The following is a 20,564-nucleotide window of genomic DNA, read 5'->3' as shown; positions in this document are numbered from 1 at the left end:
TGCCCTGCATGTTTTATAGGCAACCCTACTTTTAACACACCTGAATGAAATGAAGGGCTCATTACCAGGCTGCAAAGAACTTGATGAGGAAGTTCAATAATCTGACTCAGGCGCTTTGGAGGAGGATGTCTGAAACAGGCAGGGGGGCCTGAGGACTGAAATTGAGAAACGTTGCTGTATGCTAATGAGAAAAAGGTATTAAGTTTAGAAAACTTGAGCAGAAATCTTGAAAACTTTGGTAGACTTTGCAGGCGCCCCATTCATCAGGTCTACTCAGTTTGGTCCTACAAAGGCCAGTCCTGCAGGTTTTTCAATGTGTCTCAGCGTCAGTAAATGTGACTCAGATTAACGAGTCATTGTGCTGTTGGATCCATTTCATTTGAGTCACAGGTGTTGAAGCAGAGAACACTGAAAACCTGCAGGACCACGGCCCTTGTAGGACTAAACCCAGTAGCTCAGATATACCTGATTTGAACTAGTGTTCAGTGTATTCTGTGTAGTGGAGATGATTACAAAAGGAACTCTCAGAGGCCCCCTCAAACACACCAGTACAGATAGGCAAAACAACAATTATCCGTTGTTTTTATTATCTATTCAAATATTAATTTTAGTCTCGTCATTTTCTCTGACCTGTCTCTTTTCCAACACGCTACTGTAAATAACTTCTAAATCAGCACAACACATACATATCTGTTCTTACTGTAGGGAAGGGGAACAGCATCATGAATAATGCAGTACAGCTCAAGTGTAAATTGAGACAAAGCCTCTCTTAAAAATATCTTCAAATATCAAAAGGCACATAAAATCAGTTCATATTCAGAAATGATCCCTGAATGATCAAGCTGGAGAAAATACACACAAATGCTATTCATTGCCAGTTGTTAAATCTGTTCAAATGTGTACTCTGCAAATTAGTTTTCTGTATGTAGAACAAGATAACTGTATGTGCAAGGCTTTGAATATTCTGCGTAAAGAAAATAACTTTATTGAAAATTTGCCATACATCATCTTGATATCTGTGATGGTTTTAGAAATTCCATTTTAGGTCAGATATATACATTTATTGCATGTGATTTGAAACCTATAAAACAACACTGCACACATTAAAGAGATGATAGCTTATGAAGCATAGCTGCATGCAAATCAGACAGTTTGAGCTGTGTTCAGAAGTAAGAAAACAACAAAAACCAATAAACAAATGAGTATTTTATATATGTTAAACTGTAAATGCATTCATTTGCATGTGTGTTGTGTATGAGGCAACATGAGAAACACTCAAATGAGTCAAATATGTGAGCATGTTCTACCTATTTACTTCTGGAAACATTTTTAAATGACCATTTTAAGTTAAATTATATTTAGCTGGATTTATTTATATCTTGTTTTATGGAGAATATAAATGCACCGGTGAGTAGTTGCCACTACATTTTGAAACAGAGGATAGCACAATGCTCAAATCCCTGAAAAGTAAATAAAATAAAATAAAAATAAAAATAATAAAATGAAGACAAAAAAAAAAAAAATCATTCTTTGAACATATAAGACGAAGGAAATTCAAATGTGTGTGCATGTGTGATCTTCGAGTATGTCAGTGCTCTTTTCCCAGGTTATACGCTGTACACAGTATGAGAGCTCAGTAACCTACAGGATCGGTCAACTGCAGTTTCCTGCAGCCCCCCCCCCCCCAGCCCCTCTTTCAGAAGACCAGTCTACTAATGGTATTGAAGCCACCTCCCCCTCCTCCTCCACCAGATGGGCCACAGCTCCCTGGTGGGTTATTGTCATCTGAACCGTTGGGCCTGAAAGAGCACGAGGACGATGGCGGCTGAAGAGCCTGGGTCCGAGCATTTAACTCTTGTTCCTGTTTATTGCAAAGAGGGAAAGACAACATTTCCAAGTTAGATTAAGTGTAACTGGAGAGAAACCTACGTGTAAATGCTGTCCATTAATACTAAATTAAAAAACGATTTTGTTGTTAAGAGTTCATCAGAATCTTGATGTGACCGGAGCGCCCTCTAGAGGAGATTTACTATAGCTACTTGTACAAGTGCAGTGGGGTGTCATCATAACACAGTACAGCTCAGTGACTCGTGAAATTAGACCTGCCATCTTTTAACAGGACAGTTCAGATTTGACTTCCGAGTGCAAAAGAATAAACAAATAAAATAATGATATATTCTGTGGATATTAGCCGTCAATAAAAGTACGGTCTACTTCTCTTCACCACTTCTAACCAAAGTAAATCCCGTTAACAACTTCTCACCTGGCATGGTCAAATGTGTGTAAATCATGAAAAAATAAGCAGTTCTTCAAGAACCTTGAGACAGCTAAACATAGCTGACAATCAGTTTTCACTTACTGGGACCATTTGGAAACCCTGACAGTTGTTATTGGGGGGAGGAGTTTGTTTCATGTGTTACCTGTAGATACAGCTTGTTGTCCTTGATAATAGCATCTAGTAGCTCTTTTTGTAGAGGAGGCTCAGCACTCTGTCTCATCTCATTTGCCATCGGCCCTCCATTCAGGTTTTGCCCCGGTAGCTCCTGTTTCCTGTACATAAGCACGTAAGCTGTGTCCTTCGGGAAGCGATTAGTAATGTTTTGCACCAATTTAAAAGATGTGTATGTCACTCTGCTGTCATTGAACAGCAGCCATTCCCTTGCCTCCTGGCCACTATTAGGTGACGTGTCCCCTTGCTCAGGTGGAGCTGACAGAGCAGAGCAGGTGCAGACGCTACAATCAGCTTTTCCATTCCCCAAATCATCACTGATGGGAGAGTGTTTGGCTGGATGCTGGGTTCCATCTGCTCCATTGATGTTATGGCCATAAGTGTAATAGTGGCCACTCTCGGATGATATCCCAGAATGCATCACCAAACTGCTGAGGACGTAGGGCACGGACTGCACCGGCATCTCTCCTGTGCCGTTTCCCACCTCTGCTTTATCTATCCTTGCCTTCCTGTCTTCTTCTTCGTCATCTCCTTGTGATGGTTTGAGCTTCTTGGCCAGATTTTCACTACTTTCAAGAGAATCCACTTGTAAAGGAGAAGAGGTAGCAGAGGACCACTGTGAAGGCATTGAAGGGGCATGAACAGGAAGTCCCAAGACTGTTGGGATGGTGACATTGTCGAGGATCTTCCTTCGGATGTGGGATTTGGCATCATATGAGAACCGCAGCAGGGTGAGGATCAAGTACTCAGGTGCAGATACAATTTTCATGGTCCTTTCTGCCCGCTGGAGGGAACTACACTTCTCACAGAAGTAGGCATTGTCTTCATCCAGGATCTCTGGAGCCAGGAAATAGTTCACCAGGTCAGGCACAGAAAGAGGCGGCTCATTTGTTACTGGCTCATAATGGACACTGCTTGCTGAAGCGTTGGCCAAAACGTGCTCAGGAGCTTCACTCCCTCCGTTGACAGATCTCTGACAAAGAACTTTTGGCTCCTCTGAGGACCCCTGTGGTTTAGGATTGTTATGAGATGAGGCAGACGGACAAAAGGCCAAAGAGAGGTCTGTAAAAGGCTCTTCTTTCTCAGATATGCAGTTGCACTGCATACAGCGAATGCCAGTGATTAGCTTTCCACCAAACATCCTTTCTATTAAGGTCCTTCCATCATTCCCAGGTTTGGTTTCTGCCTGGGTCAAATCTGAATCCTTGTGTTCCTCGGGGTCTGTTGGGTCTTTGCTGTTCATGTCAGCCAGGGAGACAGCGCTTGGCTTAGCTGATTGCAGGACCTGAAGAGTTTTCTCCTCTTCATGTAACCTGGACATCAGGAGAAAGTTGAAATAGAGATAAAATGCAAGTTTTACTTGGTGTTGATGGTGTACTTTAAGAACACTGTGCCTTTAAGAAAGCACGGCTTAAAATTTACTCACTAAATACTTACAATTATTCAGTTTGTACATTGTCTGGCATACAGTGATGCACATTTGGAAAACAAAACAAGTAAACTGATGCTAGCGTTATTTGTTTGGCATCGTGAAAACAGAAAATATTTCGCTCATTGACAAGCTTATTGTCAGAGTTATTTAGAAGAACAACAGTACCTGTCTAAAAGGAATCTGAGGTACTCTGAACAATCCTGCTGCGAGCCCGTATTGAACCACAGAGGCCGAGATGCTTCTAAGAAGTTTCTGGGAGCATATGCTGCCCTCTGTAGGACACATAAAACACACACACACACCTCAAGAACAGTCATGCTCTGTTATCATTCAGCAGCAACCATATTCAGGGCAACACTGACCTGCGTGTGTGCAAGGAAAGCAAAGAGGAGCTGAAGCTTTTTCATGAGTGTGTTGGAGCCATTTAGATGTAATGATAAGACATGCCTCCTGAAACTGAGAAAAGGACCTGGTGTTTAATTCTTAAGTCTCTCTCAAGGCAAAAACACATCTCTACATGTGTCCACATGACTCACTCTGTAGCCATGAAGAGGGTCTGGATGATGCTGTTCATGTAGCAGGTGTTCCCAAGGTTGACCAAGCCGGTCTTGCCAGTCTCAGACTTCCCAGTTTGCTTCATCAACCCAGAAGCAAATGAATTGGACTGAGATGTCCAGGCACTCTGATTTAGCACCAATTTTATTTTGTCTTCTGCAGGTTTTGGGAGATCCTGAAAAGACAATGGCAGGTAAAAAATCCTGAAATGCTTTAAGCATCGATTAAAGCTCTTGATTGTTAAGAGTAATTTCTAATTATCTGAACAAATCGGAAAAAAAAACGTAACAGGTAAAATATGAACCCAAATTCCTCTCTTACCTTGATGGCTTCCAGTATGTGGTCATAGAGGTCAGGGAAGCCAGAGTACTGGTACATCATGCAGTGTATAAGCTCAGTAAACTGCAGCAAGAAAGCTTTACTGGTGGGGAGTCCGTCTGTTCTTAGGGACCGAACTAATTCCACTACATGTGGAACAACCTGACAAAGATGAGGATAAAGAGAATTTAAAAAAATATAGAGATGTACAGAAAAGCCAATAATTATCATGTAAAAATGTAACACAGTCAGCTAGAAGGTGGAAACACACCAGGACCCCCCCCCCCCAAAAGGAGAGTTCAATCTCATTTGCTGAGCATTTTCGAAACTACTCATGTTTTTCATATTTTAATGAAATCGGCCAACTTCAGGGCCATTGCTCAGCGTTTAAGAGCTTCACACATCATTAGTGAGAGTGGCGCAGAGCCTGGGCTTCTGGGAAAAGCAGTCTGTGTGTCTCTGCAGTAAATTAAGCCAGAAGAGATGAAAATGAGAAAACCAATAAAGGTGACCATATGAGAAGGAAATGAGCTGTGTTGAGATCTCTTACCAAATGGAAGGCCTCAGGAGAGTGCTGGAAGCTCAGCAGCATATGGGAAAGAACAGCCAACGCCCCCTGTCGTACAATGGGGTACCACAGGCGACTGAATACCTGTGAGTAAGTAACAAGAAAACACAAACAGGGCAATGTAAATGCTTCAATAATTCATGTTAATGTTGTACAAGCCAAAGAAGTTAAAGCCCAATTCTTGCTGCATTTTAAATATTCCTGTGCTACTCCATCACCTCTCCCCACACGGTCTCTGCTGAACCAAATTCAAGATTAACATTACAAACCAGTTCAATTTTAAGTAGCGTGACATCAATGAGGATAGTGAACTTCTGAACTGCAGCCAGTCCTTTCAGTAGAGCGATGACCCAAGTATCGACATGCTGAGCCAAAGGCCAAGACAGCCAGTCTATCATCCTGGACAGACAAAACAATTGTGTGTTTAGTGCTGCAGGTCACATATATCTTGAAATATTCCAACAGGTATTTGCATGCTGATGGAAAAGTCAGTCTGTAGCTTATATACTTAATTGATGCAGGAAACATTAACGGAGCATTTTATCTTGATTGACATTACAAACCAATTTAAATGCTCTAAGACTGCCTTTCATTTTAAATGAGAAGTGTGGAAACTAACCTGCAGAGAGCTTTTGTCATGCTTGCATCTTTGACGTTCTGGTCTGTGGTGAGGCTCTTAATGAGCACTGTGATCATCTGGACGGGGATATGCTGGACCAGACTGGCCAGTGCGATTGATGGGTCAAAGGAAGGATCTGTAAATGTAAAAACATTGAGAACTAAAGCTTTTAATTGATGTTTTGGTGCTCAAAGAATGAAAAACAAACATGAATTTTAAGTCAGTCTGCTTGAGGTGTGAAATGTGCACACAGCTGACAAAATGACTTGAAACTTTTTGAAATAAAGTGGAACATTCATTCATTCATTTTCTGAACTGCTTAATCCAATTCAGGGTCGCGGGGAAGCTGGAGCCTATCCCAGCTGGCTTTGGGCGACAGGCAGGGTACACCCTGGACAGCTCGCCAGTCCATCGCAGGGCCACACAGAGAGACGAACAACCACTCACGCTCACACTCATTCCTAGGGGCAATTTAGAGTGACCAATTAACCTAACATGCATGTCTTTGGATGGTGGGAGGAAGCCGGAGTACCCGGAGAGAACCCACGCATACACGGGGAGAGAACATGCAGACTCCACACAGAAAGGCCACTGACCAAACCCCTCCCCAGCCAAGGATCGAACCAGGGACCCTCTTGCTGTGAGGCCGAAGTGGAACATTAAAACTAATAAAGGCAATCAATCAATCAATCAATAAATAAATAAGGCAAAAAAAACATGCATCATTTAGAGCAGTATATACAACAACAAAATGCCTGAAATTCAAATTTGTTTATCTCGAACAAGTTGTCAGGAACTTTTCCAGCTTTCTAAATCTTGTCCTTTGCCAAGGACGAACACCTCCGTCTTCAGCATGAAAAAAAAAAAAGCTTTCTTATTAAGCAGTCTTACCTGTGGAGGAGATGATGGCAAACACCTCCTGCAGTGAGGGCAGCAGCGTGGCCGGGTCAGCTTTCCATATGTTTTGCAACAGTGTGCTAACCTTAGTCACCTGTCCGACATACTCTCTCAGTTCCCGCTCTTGACTGGCAAAACAGTGGAAGTAACTGATGGTCCTCACCAGCTGCTGGCAGAATAAAATTCCCGACTTATCTCTTGGAATGCACTGCATGAAGTCTGACAACAAAGTGCTCAGCCGGGCACACAGAACAGGTTCGGGACGTCCGCACACCATCCTCAAAACTTCCACCTGGATCACGCTGAAGATCTCCAGCACAGACGGGCAGCTGATGAGTAGCCGCAGGCAACAGTGAATGTAGTCTATAATGGCTGGATCTCTGTGGTCCAGCTGCCCATAGCCCTGCTGAAGCAGGCTTAGGACAAAGTCTTTATTAAAGAAATGCTCAAATTCTGGCCGGTGGTAACGTGCGTATGCTTCAAGAACCTGGAAACCGATCTGCTTCGGAAAGGCATCTTCACCGAGTAAGATGAGGCGGGTGGTGAGTGTAAACAGGGCCTGACATTGCTCCGCTGTCACCTCTTTCTCCGCTGCTTCCACTACCTTCTTCACTATGGCTCTCTTCACTGCGACAGAGTGATTGGAGCTGATGAGGCCCTCCAAAATCTTGTCCATGTTGTTGAGCTACGAAAAGCAGTAGAGAAAATAATCAGTTGCTAAAAACCTGTAAAACTTCTACCTTCATATTAATTAAAATAACAATCAAACACCACTTATTGCTTTATCACAGCTTGCCTGTATTGTTTTAGTTAAATGTAACACATAAAATTAGCATTGAGCCATTCTTAAATCATTTACTTTCAAGGAAAACCTTTTAATGTTAAAGAGTATGCAACATATCAACAATAAAAGAAAATTGCTTAATAGGAGATAAGGCAGAATAAGTTTTAGGATCCTGTTATTGTATGTGAAAGCTCATTTTTTGCATTTTCTGGGGACTCTGAAGATAATGAGATCAGCATTTGTGTCATTAGCAACTTTATTTGCTCTCTTGATGAGAACAACTTAAATAATTTTCTTTGAAAATTAAACCCCAATGACACACAAAGCAGAGGCCTTTGTATCTGTATATCAAGTTCTGTACATGGTAACCACCGAGTACACACACTGTCAGCGCTCAAAAGTGGATCATGTGCACTTTCCTTTCATGTTCTGCTGCTGGAATGTAGCGCTGCAATGTGACTGGTGAGGTGAAAATTATGCATTACAAAATGACAAGTGAGCACTTCACCATGACAGAAACATACAATTTAGAGGCAGCTTCTACTGGCAAATATTCAGAACTTAAGCCTGAAAACGTGTGTGCATGTATGCTAAAACAAAGATGCTAAGAAACTGTTTTAAGAACCAGATCAAATTTGGTCAGAAGAAAAATGCATTTGTGGTCTCTCACACCATATTGACAACTCAATAATAATGTAATAAGTAGTAGACTTGAAGAGAATAATCATGAGTAACAAACACTGCCATAATTCTTTGATGTATTTCTAGGCTGACTATTGGGCCCAATTTCCCAAATACACTTAAAAAGCTTTATAGCTTTAGCTGTGATATGATTAACTATATGACAATATGAAGACAAAGAAGAGGAAGAATAGGTTTATATTAGGTGTTGTTAGTGAAAGGAAACAAAATGTAAAAAATTAGATAAATAATAATAAGTCAGCTCCTAATCTAAATTGTATGGGTTTTTCATATATTAAAAAATATAATTTGTAATAAAATAGTCAAGATATCTTTACGAATCAGAAATTATTGTTCTAAAACAAATTACGTCTATGGTTCGGGATATTTCTTCCCACTTAGCCCTAAATTTTGATGATGATGGAAGAAACCTCTCACTGATGTGTGTCTGTGTGTTTATCTATATATCTAACTACAACTTGCTATCTTAGCATGTTCAACATCTTCCGACCAGCTTATTGACTATAAATCTTTTCGTATAATTTAACAGTAATTATTTGTAATCCATACTTTATGTGTCACTTATCAAGCCAGTTCAGGAAGACAATCCAACCGCTGTCTGTTGCTGCTATGTAGATACGATGCTAGCTTGCTAACGCTAGTTGACATTTTAAATCTAAATAAAACCCTCTACGTGAACGACAATGACAGACTAGCTTTCCAGTAGTATAAATATAAAACTCTTTTAGCAGGTCCCCCGTCTTAAAGAGACTCTAACTCGCCATCGCAACAAGAAAAATAAGAACAAAGCAATCAAACGGGCCCAACGTCAACCGAGAAACGTCAGGTCCCACTGACTAGGCATAAATAAATACCACAAGGAATCCGTGAAGTCATGTACTTTACAACGTCTTAACCTTCAGGCTTACCTAAATCAAGCATGTCAACAAAGTCCGACCAGAATATTGTCAGCTGTCATCTGGAGTTAAATGTTTTCTGACAGATAAATCCGTAATATTTTGGTTTATTCGATCGCTCGGAATCAGCTGATTAACCTTCCTCTGACGTCATTCCAACGGACAGCGACGTTGTTAGGACCCTTGTCCGAAGCAGCTTTTACTTTGCCTGTTCTTTTGGTACTCTTTTTGTAGACGTCATAAAATCTTTATTCCCCACCGGGGATACCAATATTTGTTGACATACTAGAAATAAATGTAATTCCATTTATATATATTTTTTCTAATTTAGATACTACGAGTGTTGCATTCAAACACAACTCGTTAGTCTCGGCTTTAGGCGTCAAACGAGGTTTCCAAATTATATTACAGTGCTGGGTTGCTTTATTTTCGTTGACTTGTATTATCTACTAAATACTAGACTATGTATGTAACTATACATTAACAGTACGCATTGATTTCAAGATTACAACAAAGAAATATCACTTTATTACACTGTAACCCCGCCTGTGTGGGAATCGCGCCTCTCCACGCGCGGTTACACAAAAAAAAAAAAACATTTTAAAACAACTGCGCGTATGAGTCAGGAACAAGACAAAACAAATGTTTTAAAAAGTCAAAGATGAAGAATTTCACACAACAAACAAACTAGGAACTGGAAACGCTTGATTATCCTCGAGGTTGAAACACAATGTCCTCCTTTTCTTTTAAGGACACTATCAATAAATTACGACAAATTAATCAATTTAATCATATAATTTCCAAAAACCTATGAAAGCATCTTGATCAAGTCTCGCGATACGCTACGTTTGCCGGGTCGTGGTTCGGCGCGGGTGCGCGAGTAAGATCTTGCTAGCGCGAGCGTGCTGCCTGTCTAACCGGTGTGTCTTTCATCATAAACAACAGGATACTTCTTAAAGTCTGGAAAATCTCTAACCGCTTTACAACGGAATTACTTTAGGCGTCTAGAAACGGACGAGTTATCTGGATAAAAGAGGGAATTTGACCAAAATGTCTGAAAGCGCAAACTGCGAGGAACAGCGGGAAGAACCGACTGAACTTGAAGAAGCCGGAGGAGCGGAGGTAAGATGGTTTTATATGAGCATTGTCTCTAATAAGCGCCTAGAACCTGTCCCATAAGCGCTCTACAAAGGACCACAACATCGAACGCTCATATTCCTTACCTCAGGATATATCGAGTCTGGCTGTGTGTAACTTTTACTTCGTCAATGTTAACGGGTTTTTTCCAGCTAGTTAGCATCAATGGCTAACTAGCTGCGGTAGTGCTAACAGTGGCTAACAGCAGCCGTTCGGTCTCATTCAGCAGCTCCGAAGCTAACGCGGTTCCAGCCTGTCTCATAAGCACCCCCCACACACACACTGAGTTTTCTCTTTGCTTTCATTTTACGCTCAGTCTGGTGCATGGGATTCAGATAGGCTATTAGAAACAAGCGAGGAGCAGCCCTCTCTGCTGCCCATCAGTCTCTTTGTTCCCAGAGGGACAGCGAAGCGCTGGCTGTTGTGTGCGAAGAACCATGCTGCTGTCGCTGGTTATTACTTGACCTCATTAAAATAAAGGTTTGATCCAAACCTTAAAAAGAGAACCGGACGTTTATTCTTAAATAGACTGTGATGTTATGAAACTTTATGATTCTGCAAAGAGTTAAAATAAATAAATAAAAGAAACTACGTCACAGTTACAGCCTCTATGCCTGTGATAGATAAAAAAAAAAAAAGTGTCATATCTCTTTTATTAGAAGTTTAAATGATACGTCTCTCGTAATGCAAACTACTCAGTATGTGCAACTCAAGCTGTGGGGTGACTTTGTGGAACAAGCTGGATGAAGAGTTAAAGTAAAGCATAAACAAATATATTCAAAAAGAGGTACAAAAATTTCATTTTAAAAAAGTACATGGATGAGGGATAAAAATTATATAAGGAATATGATAAGTCGATGGATATGTATGTAATATTTTGTAGATGTGGCTGTAAGTATATGTATGTATGTAGTATATCTGTGTGGATGTGTATATATATGAATGGAGGTATATGGAAATGTGTGTGTAAGTGTAAATATGTTAATGTAGATATAGATAGTAAATTGAATCAGTATGTTGTGACGTGAAACGACAGAATGGAATACCAAATAAGTGTACACTTCTTCCCACTCCTTTTTCGAACTCCTTTTATCTTACAAATTTAATTAATTACCAAATTGATGAAGAATTATTGTTATTCATATTTGTGATTATTATTATTTTCTTAGTGTGTAGATGTATGTATTTACGTGTGTATGTGTATATATAGGTATGTACAGTACATATATTTTTCTTATTTTCTTTCATTTGTTAGAAATAAATTAACTAACTAACTCATTAGCTGTTTGATTATGACTAATTTTTAGCCTGCCGGTTGTTGCTTAATGGCAAAGCAAAGAGGACAAAAGAGTGAAAGCTTTGACCTGGGGGTACCAAAGTCCAGTCCTTGAGAGGTACTACCCTGCAACTTTTAGATGCATCCCCTCTCCAACACATCACATGGCTGAATTCCCTCTTCCAAATGCCAATTAACTCTGCAAGGCCTGGAAACAAGCCATTCATGTGATTTAGGTGGGCTGAAGAGGGGGTTGCAAGTTGCAGGATTGTAACTCTCTGGACTTGGGTACCCCTGCTTAAATATTAACATTTTCATGTCAGGAAAATGATGGTGTAAATCTGTCACAAATCTGTTTTCATCATTGTTAGAAATGAATGTGTTATTTTCTGAATATTTTTTCTAATTACTACATAAGAATTAATGCTTGAGCAACCAGAGATCTTTAACTTACAGTTTGATTTGATTTATTTGTGCATTTCTAGATTTTATTTCTGCTGCATTCTTGCTAATCTGCAGTTACAACCAACTGCATTGTGTTCTCAAAAAGTCCCTTACATGGCTGGTTTAGCAAAAAAAAAACAAAAAACAAAAAAAACCCCACCAACATCTCTCAAGTACATGTTTGTTTTGAAGCTAAACAAATTGTTCAATGTCTGCTAGGAAGCAGTTTGTGAGCTTTCCAGCTAAAGAATGGTGATATAATGCAGCAATATATCATTTCTATAACTAAATCTAACTTTAAATGAACAGATGATAATAGTTGGAAAGTTTATCCGAATGTTTTTGTAATTTTAATGAATCAACTAAAATGTCATGGCTGTCAAGTATTTTGTCTTGATCATTTTTACTTGTAAAAGTTATGTAAATTGCCCAAATCTGAGTTCACACTTCTTGTCAGTTTATTTATTTCTGCTGTAGTAGGAAATAGTAAATTTAACTCTTGCTAATATACTGGTCTTTTTTTACATTTCTCTTTGCACAGGAGAAGTCTGACTCTTCAGATGCTGGAAAAGAGTCTTCATCAGATGCTGGACCCGATGGACAAGATGCATCTTCTTCTTCATCATCCCAAACTAAAGATTTTACTCCAGGTTATGAGGAGAAAGTTGTAAGTAGATTTTTCTGTTGCTTACCTGACTTGCCACTCTGTGACTGGTGAAGGAACTTAACAAGCTTGTTCTTCTGTGTATCACAGCAAACTGATCGAACCAACAGATTTGAATATCTGTTGAAGCAAACAGAGTTGTTTGCTCATTTCATCCAACCAGCTGCACAGAAGACCCCCACTTCTCCCCTGAAGATGAAACCAGGGCGCCCTCGGATCAAGAAAGATGAGAAGCAGAACCTGCTGTCTGCCGGAGAGTAAGAATTTTTTTTCCCACCAAAAACACAGATTTTTGTTTAAAAGGTTTTCTACCGTTTTAATCCTAAAATCTGATATGTCCTTTTGTTCGTTTGACAGTAACCGACATCGACGTACAGAGCAAGAAGAAGATGAGGAGCTTCTTAACGAGAGCACAAAAACCACTAATGTGTGCACTCGTTTTGATGAGTCTCCATCTTGTAAGCAACTAACTGTGTTGTGTACAGTCAAAGAGCACAAGTATATAACAAATACACACTATGAGCAGCTGTGGGGGTTACATTTTTTTCTTGTCTTTTGTCCAGATGTGAAAACAGGAAAAATGAGGGACTATCAAATTCGTGGTCTTAACTGGCTCATTTCTTTATATGAGAATGGAATCAACGGCATCCTTGCAGATGAGATGGTTGGTATTTTCTCACTGTAATCACCTTTACTTTTGGATTTGCAAACCAGAGTGAATTCCTGTGTTTTGTTTTGTGTAATATTTTTTACCTCACAATATGCTCTGTAATGTGTTAACAGGGGCTGGGAAAGACTCTCCAAACTATTGCTCTGCTGGGTTACATGAAGCACTACAGGAATATCCCTGGTCCACACATGGTGCTGGTTCCCAAGTCCACTCTTTACAACTGGATGAATGAGTTCAAGCGATGGGTGCCCTCTCTTCGTGCAGTCTGCCTGATCGGTGATAGAGATGAGCGGGTAGGATTTGTTATTTTAAAAAGAACATTTTACTTTTTAATTTTATTTGATTCTTTTGAGGATAATCTAAAATATTCCTCTGTTTCCATCAAAAAACAACACTTTTAATTGAAATTAAATTGTTTATCAGATGAGTTTTAATAAGCTCGAAATTAATATGTAAGCAAAAGTCTGTGTTTCAAAGTGGATTTTAGAGGCTTTGTTATATGTATGAAAACTGTGTGTGAGTATATGGCATTAGTTTAAAAGCTAAATGTCTTTGCTTCGACTGTAGACGGCTCTGATCAGAGACGTGCTGCTGCCAGGAGAATGGGATGTCTGTGTCACTTCCTATGAAATGCTCATCATTGAAAAGGCTGTGTTCAAAAAGTTCAACTGGAGATACCTGGTCATTGACGAAGCTCACAGGATCAAGAATGAGAAGTCAAAGGTGACGTCTTCTGGCATAGCTGGAAAATTACAGTTACATATGTTTCATATGTTTATGTTGCAGCAGAATCTAATAAAGTTTTCTTTCCTTTTAAATAGCTTTCAGAAATTGTGCGTGAATTTAAAACCACCAATCGACTGCTTTTGACCGGTACACCTCTTCAAAACAACCTCCATGAGTTGTGGGCTCTGCTCAACTTCCTGCTGCCTGATGTCTTCAATTCAGCAGAGGTAAAAACTCACAAGATTTTCAATGGTGTTTTACTATTTGCTGATGTTGAAATAGTTCATTTCTATTATGTTCTCTCATTAAAATATAATGGTTTCCTCTGGTAGCTGATCTCTGTTTGTTTTCTAGGATTTTGATTCGTGGTTTGACACAAACAACTGCTTGGGTGATCAAAAGTTGGTTGAACGTCTTCACACAGTATGTACTGAAAGTTCTTTGACATCAGTTTTAACACAAGCGTTTAGACTTAGAGGCATGTTATTAACGTGAAAGACCTTTTGAAAATGCCTTGTTGTCATGTAGGTGCTGCGTCCTTTCCTGCTGCGTCGTATCAAAGCCGATGTAGAGAAGACTTTGCTCCCCAAAAAGGAGATCAAGATATATGTGGGCCTCAGTAAGATGCAGCGAGAGTGGTAAGCATTAGTTACGCCTTCCTTGCGCGTCTTCAAGCCACAACATCTTCATATAATATGATTAAATTATTTTGTGTCATAACTCACCAGGTACACAAAGATTCTCATGAAGGACATTGATATTCTGAATTCAGCGGGTAAAATGGACAAGATGCGTCTCCTGAACGTTCTTATGCAGCTGAGGAAATGCTGTAACCACCCGTACCTGTTTGACGGGGCAGAGCCTGGCCCTCCTTACACGACCGACCTCCACCTGGTGGTGAACAGTGGCAAGATGGCGGTACTGGACAAGTTGCTGCCCAAGATGAAGGTGCAAGGTATGTTGATTGCTCCTGGAATTGTTGTAACTTTGTGTTTATAAATAAGATGAAATATTAATTTAGCTTTTTTTCCACCCTACCTGCCATATTTTCTGTTGATTAATAATGAAATGGATTTAAACTGATTGCGTTATCTCTTTCACAAAGGTTCGCGTGTGCTCATCTTCAGTCAGATGACCAGGATGCTGGACATCTTGGAGGACTACTGCATGTGGAAGAACTATGAGTATTGTCGCCTGGATGGCCAGACACCACATGAGGAGAGACAGGTGAAATGCTTATATGTTGACATATAAACTGATGTGATTTCTCTCAGGGTAACTTGGAGATAATCTATGATAAAATCATATATGGTAATAAAAGACTTTTTAGTTCAATTGTATCCTCTTGTATTCGCAGATCTCCATCAATGCGTACAATGAACCCAACAGCTCTAAGTTCATCTTCATGCTGAGCACAAGGGCTGGTGGGCTGGGTATTAACCTGGCTACAGCTGATGTCGTAATCCTCTACGACTCTGACTGGAACCCTCAAGTTGACCTGCAGGCTATGGTGAGTACTTTGATGCCATTGATACCAATTTTCCACTTCCATTGTCACTTTAATCAAAATTAAAATTTTTATGGTACTCTCCCCCTCCCAGCCTAAGAAATCATGTTGTATAGCTTTAATATATAAATTATGTTTCAAAAGCTAATCATTTAAGAGTTTTGCTTTTCATTTTAGGACCGAGCTCACAGGATTGGTCAGCAGAAGCAGGTACGTGTTTTCCGTTTTATCGTTGAAAACACAGTGGAGGAGAGGATCGTTGAGAGGGCTGAGATGAAACTGCGTCTGGACTCTATTGTCATCCAACAAGGTATTTCTTCTCCACTGCTGAACTTCACATTTAAATCAGGATTGTAATGACTGACTTTGTTGTAGATGTGGAAAAATGTTAAAATGTATAATAATAACTTCAAATTAGCAGCCAATGATGACATTGCAGCACAAATTGAAAACTGGTGATTGGCTCGAAATATGTGAGATGGTGTTTGGAACACAACAGCAATGATTTTCTTGCTTTTTGTTTAACAGGAAGATTGGTTGATCCAAGTGCGAATAAGCTGGGCAAAGATGAGATGCTGTCCATCATCCGCCACGGTGCCACTCATGTGTTTGCCTCCAAAGAGAGCGAGATCACAGATGATGACATTGATGCAATCCTGGAGCGAGGTGAAAGGAAGGTGAGGCCGGAAGAGAGATTTTAATTGTTTCTCATTTTCCTATTCAAAACATCAACTTCTACTGAATGTTTGTTTGAAATGAATTTGATTTATTTAATTTGCTGTGTGTTAGACTATGGAGATGAAGGAGAAGTTGTCATCACTGGGGGAAAGTTCCCTGAGAAACTTCACCATGGACACAGAGAACAGCAGCGTGTACACGTTTGAAGGAGAGGACTACAGAGAGAAGAAAAAGGTAAGCTGGCCAATATCGCTCATCTGGGATACATCGCCATACTCTGAGGAATTTGAGTCTTTACCTTGTTTTCATTCTCACCCAGGTCATTACTAACTGGATCGAGCCACCCAAGAGAGAGCGAAAAGCCAATTATGCTGTGGATGCCTACTTCAGGGAAGCCCTACGAGTCAGCGAGCCCAAAGCACCCAAGGTAGAGCTGATCACTCCACAAATACTGCAGTCATAGGAAGCTTTGCTGCATCCAAGTATGAAGTGACAGTTTTTATATATTAATACAATGTTTCTTTTTCTTCCAGGCTCCTCGTCCTCCCAAACAGCCAAACGTCCAAGACTTTCAGTTCTTCCCTCCACGTCTTTTTGAGCTTCTAGAAAAGGAGATTCTGTTCTACAGGAAAACAATAGGATACAAGGTGCATAAACCAGAAGTTTCATTAGAAGGTAACTCTCATGAGTTAGTGTCTTCAGTTTTCTCTAAGTTCAACTGTGGGTGGGTGTGTGGGTGGGTGTGTGTGTGTGTGTGTTCAGGTTCCCCGTAACCCAGACCTGCCCAATTCAGCTCAGGTCCAGAAAGAGGAGCAGGCTAAGATCGATGAGGCTGAGGCTCTAACAGAGGAGGAACTGGAGGAGAAGGAGAACCTTCTGCAACAGGTACAGATGATTTCTGCACAATACAGCCAATATGTTGCTTTATTTAGAAGTTTTAGGAATGATATCTGGCCTTTATCTTAATTGTACTCACATAAACTGTTTATTCACCACAGGGATTTACAATTTGGAACAAACGAGACTTTAACCAGTTCATCAAAGCCAATGAGAAGTGGGGAAGAGATGATATTGAGAACATTGCCAGAGAAGTTGAGGGAAAAACTCCTGAAGAAGTCATGGAATATTCTGGTAATATATTTTAGTACTTAGTGCGAAAAGCAAGCCCAAATTTTGTACATATTTAGTAACTTTGTGTGTATTCCTCCAGCTGTATTCTGGGAACGCTGCAATGAATTGCAGGATATTGAGAAGATCATGGCCCAGATTGAGCGAGGAGAAGCAAGGATTCAGAGAAGAATCAGCATTAAGAAAGCACTGGACTCAAAGGTATCACATTTTCAGCTACTTGCTTGAGATGTGCTTCATCTCCTGAAGTTTTCCTGATTGACAGTCTTTCCATGTTTTATTTGTCCTCTTTAACAGATTGGTCGCTACAAGGCCCCTTTCCATCAGCTCAGAATCTCCTATGGCACCAACAAAGGCAAGAACTACACAGAGGAGGAGGACCGTTTCCTCATTTGTATGCTTCACAAGCTGGGCTTCGACAAGGAGAGCGTGTATGATGAGCTTCGGCAGTGCATCCGCAACTCACCTCAGTTCCGCTTTGACTGGTTCCTCAAATCCAGGACTGCTATGGTAAATTTTCTCTTCTTTGCACTTTTTTTTTTTTTTTTTTTTTTTTTTTTTAACTTACTTCACAATTTATAAACTTTTTTCCAACTGAAAACTTGTGGTTTGGTTTTGCAGGAGCTCCAGAGGCGATGCAACACTCTGATCACACTGATTGAGAGAGAGAACATGGAGCTGGAGGAGAGAGAAAAAGCTGAGAAAAAGAAGCGAGGACCAAAGAGTGGCTCGGTTAGTTACAAATTCATTTCATAGGTTTGGCATTATTGGTAATTTGTGCTTTAAAAAAAATCATGTTTTCAAAAATAAGACACTTCTGTGCTTTTTTTCCCCCTTTATTTGAGATCATTTTTAATATCTTTCTCAAAGTTGAACATCAACTGTCTGCGCCAGCACATGTATACATCTGTCTAAATAGTGATATCTGAAGAGCTTCTTGTGTGCACTTCAGAAACATTTCCATTCATACTAAAATATCTAAAACTTTCTTCAAATAGACAAAGAGATATGAAGGCTTTTCTAAACAACACCTCCTCTTTCGTAGGCACAGAAACGAAAGGCAGAGGGAACTCCGGATGGTCGAGGACGCAGAAAAAAGCTCAAGTTGTGAAACTGCTCACAATCTGTAGCGTCAAAATTTGAAAGCGGCAGCCAGCTCCAGCATCATTAGTCCTAGTGTTGATATTTGTTTAGCAGGCTGTGATAATGTTCTGTGTAAAATCCCTAATGGACTGATCTTGGTTATAGTAGGTTTTAGGAGGCTCTCATTTATGAGCCTGCTCTGGTCTTACTTACACTGCAGCTGTGCTGATTTTGTTTTTGTTTTATTTTTTCTATTTTTTTTTTTTTTTTTTAAACTAGTAGTTAATGGAAATAAATGTATTTATGCCTGATGGTTGTACTGCATTCCACTGCTCGAAATTATATGTGCCCTTTTTATTATTGAGAAACTGTTCTTTGATCTTCCTATGTGAAGTAGAAAATTCCTTTTGAGCAAAGAAAAAAAAATTAAAGTTCCCATTTTGTATAAGGGAAAAAAAAACCAAAAATGTTGTCTGGTAAATATTCATTCATTAATAAAATGACGTGTTTTGTTAGAAGATCCATGAGTCTACTCATAGTGGGTACATTAAATATATTACCACCTACAGAAAGGACATTTATTCTTGTGAGGACATGAAGAAGCAGATACACAATATTTTTCAAGTTTTGACCAGGGTGTAGAAATGCCTTCTTTCTCATAGCCCTGCTTTGATATTTACACAGATACATTTGCATCATTTTTCAGCCACACACCAGAAAAACATCAAAGAACGTGAACCTCTATATTCAAGCTAAAATAGCTCTTCTAATCCCTTTTAATGGCACTACAGTAGTGCTGGTAGCAGTGGGCACGGTGTGCTACAGCCTTCTAAAAGCACAACCAAAAAAAAAAAGTGTCATTTAGGTCAGTTTCACATGATATTCAGCCCATTTTTCTCTATTCTCCACAAAACATAATGAATACCATGAATTACATATTTATATATATATATATATATATATATATTTAAAAAAGTACTTTCTTTTTTTTAAGGATAAGCATAGAAAACACCTTTGAAGAAAATAAAATTGACATTCACTTACGAATTAGTTGTATTTACTGCATGCACTTGCAAACAGGATGAATAGCAATATTTTACAACTTTGCAATAAAAGATGTGAATATCATTGTGTGGGGTGGGGCAGGGCTTCTACATACTACCACATCTGAATAGGTTGTAATAAAGACTTAACCCTAAAGTACATTTCTGTAAAAGCTAACCATCCTCTGAAATCTGTAAACCTAAAACTGGCTTGTACTCTCCTTGTAGGCCCCAAGCACTGACGTTATTTTCTGTCCGCAGGGCTCTATCCAGTGCTATGCAAGTTAGGTATCAAAGGCACAGTGGTGAAGAGACTACTATAGTCTTAAATAGGGGACAGATGATGATGTGAACCAGGCTCCACATTTAGACCTCAGAGCTGTCTGAGCTGCTCCACAAACCGCCCGGGCCTTGACTGTAGCCAGTGTAGGCAGAGGAGGAGGAAGTGGTGTATGGAGGATACTTAGTCTTCTTTTGCTTCTTCTTGCGCCGCAGCAGTAAAAGAACAATGGTGGCAATGAGGCAGATGAGGAGGATCAGACCTGCGATGCCTACTAACATGGGTATGTAGAAAGAGTCAGCTGGCTCTCTGCCTGAACTCTCCAGCAAAGGGCGCTCCAGGAAAGGGTCACGGTTAGGGGTCCAGGGCTGCCGCTGGTTAACGACTAAGCGGTCTGTTCGGTCCAGTGCAATGTGCTGGATGTTGGTGCCCCGGTTGTTTTCTATACCAATATCCTGAGACAAAGGTGGACCAGAGAAAGCAGGGGCAGCACGGCGTTGGCGGGGGACCAGATCGGAGGTGTGGGGCTGCTCAACAGAGGAGATGCTGTGATGGAGATACTCCACACTGCGCTTGCCAATGTGGCGGTTGGCATTTTCTCTGGAGCGGACAGTATAGATGGTGTGGATGAACCATTCTCGACCAGCAGCAACCTAAAAAAAAGAAGTCCAAGATGTACTTATTCATGTTCCCTACAGTTTTAATGCA

General features: G+C 40.2%; 3 protein-coding genes across 3 annotated transcripts in view; 1 reads left to right on the top strand and 2 right to left on the bottom strand.

Moving 5' to 3' along the window:
- Positions 1-1,696: 1,696 nt before the first annotated feature.
- usp38 (ubiquitin specific peptidase 38) lies at positions 1,697-9,365 on the bottom strand (the record flags this gene model as incomplete). The annotated part of the gene is made up of 11 exons (XM_079264867.1): positions 9,233-9,365; positions 6,833-7,523; positions 5,942-6,077; positions 5,592-5,721; positions 5,305-5,406; positions 4,758-4,916; positions 4,418-4,611; positions 4,244-4,337; positions 4,047-4,153; positions 2,421-3,762; positions 1,697-1,861 (listed from the first exon to the last, which is right to left on the bottom strand). Exons 2-11 carry the CDS (start codon positions 7,512-7,514, stop codon positions 1,697-1,699), a joined length of 3,111 nt encoding a protein of 1,036 aa, XP_079120993.1. The 5' UTR covers positions 7,515-7,523; positions 9,233-9,365.
- A 745-nt stretch (positions 9,366-10,110) lies between these two features.
- On the top strand, positions 10,111-18,634 carry smarca5 (SNF2 related chromatin remodeling ATPase 5). Its single transcript, XM_079264868.1, has 24 exons — positions 10,111-10,342; positions 12,619-12,744; positions 12,832-12,998; positions 13,099-13,199; positions 13,305-13,405; positions 13,525-13,704; positions 13,979-14,134; positions 14,233-14,364; positions 14,492-14,560; positions 14,666-14,775; positions 14,866-15,092; positions 15,243-15,364; positions 15,495-15,647; positions 15,822-15,954; positions 16,173-16,321; positions 16,434-16,556; positions 16,642-16,749; positions 16,856-16,969; positions 17,085-17,207; positions 17,321-17,453; positions 17,533-17,651; positions 17,748-17,960; positions 18,072-18,182; positions 18,496-18,634. The coding sequence occupies exons 1-24, from the start codon at positions 10,271-10,273 to the stop codon at positions 18,559-18,561; spliced, it is 3,108 nt and encodes a 1,035-aa protein (XP_079120994.1). The 5' UTR covers positions 10,111-10,270; the 3' UTR covers positions 18,562-18,634.
- Positions 18,200-20,564, bottom strand: part of frem3 (Fras1 related extracellular matrix 3) — a 32,692-nt gene continuing 30,327 nt past the window's right edge. Inside the window, exon 24 of the mRNA XM_079264866.1 lies at positions 18,200-20,509. Coding sequence (XP_079120992.1) covers positions 19,943-20,509 — 567 coding nt within the window. The 3' untranslated portion in view covers positions 18,200-19,942. The remainder of the gene's footprint in view (positions 20,510-20,564) is intronic.

The sequence above is a fragment of the Telmatherina bonti genome, assembly GCF_933228915.1.
Source record: "Telmatherina bonti genome assembly, chromosome: 3".
NCBI lineage: Eukaryota > Metazoa > Chordata > Actinopteri > Atheriniformes > Telmatherinidae > Telmatherina > Telmatherina bonti.
The sequence above is the reverse complement of the archived record's forward strand: the minus strand, read 5'-3'. Positions and strand labels throughout refer to the sequence as shown.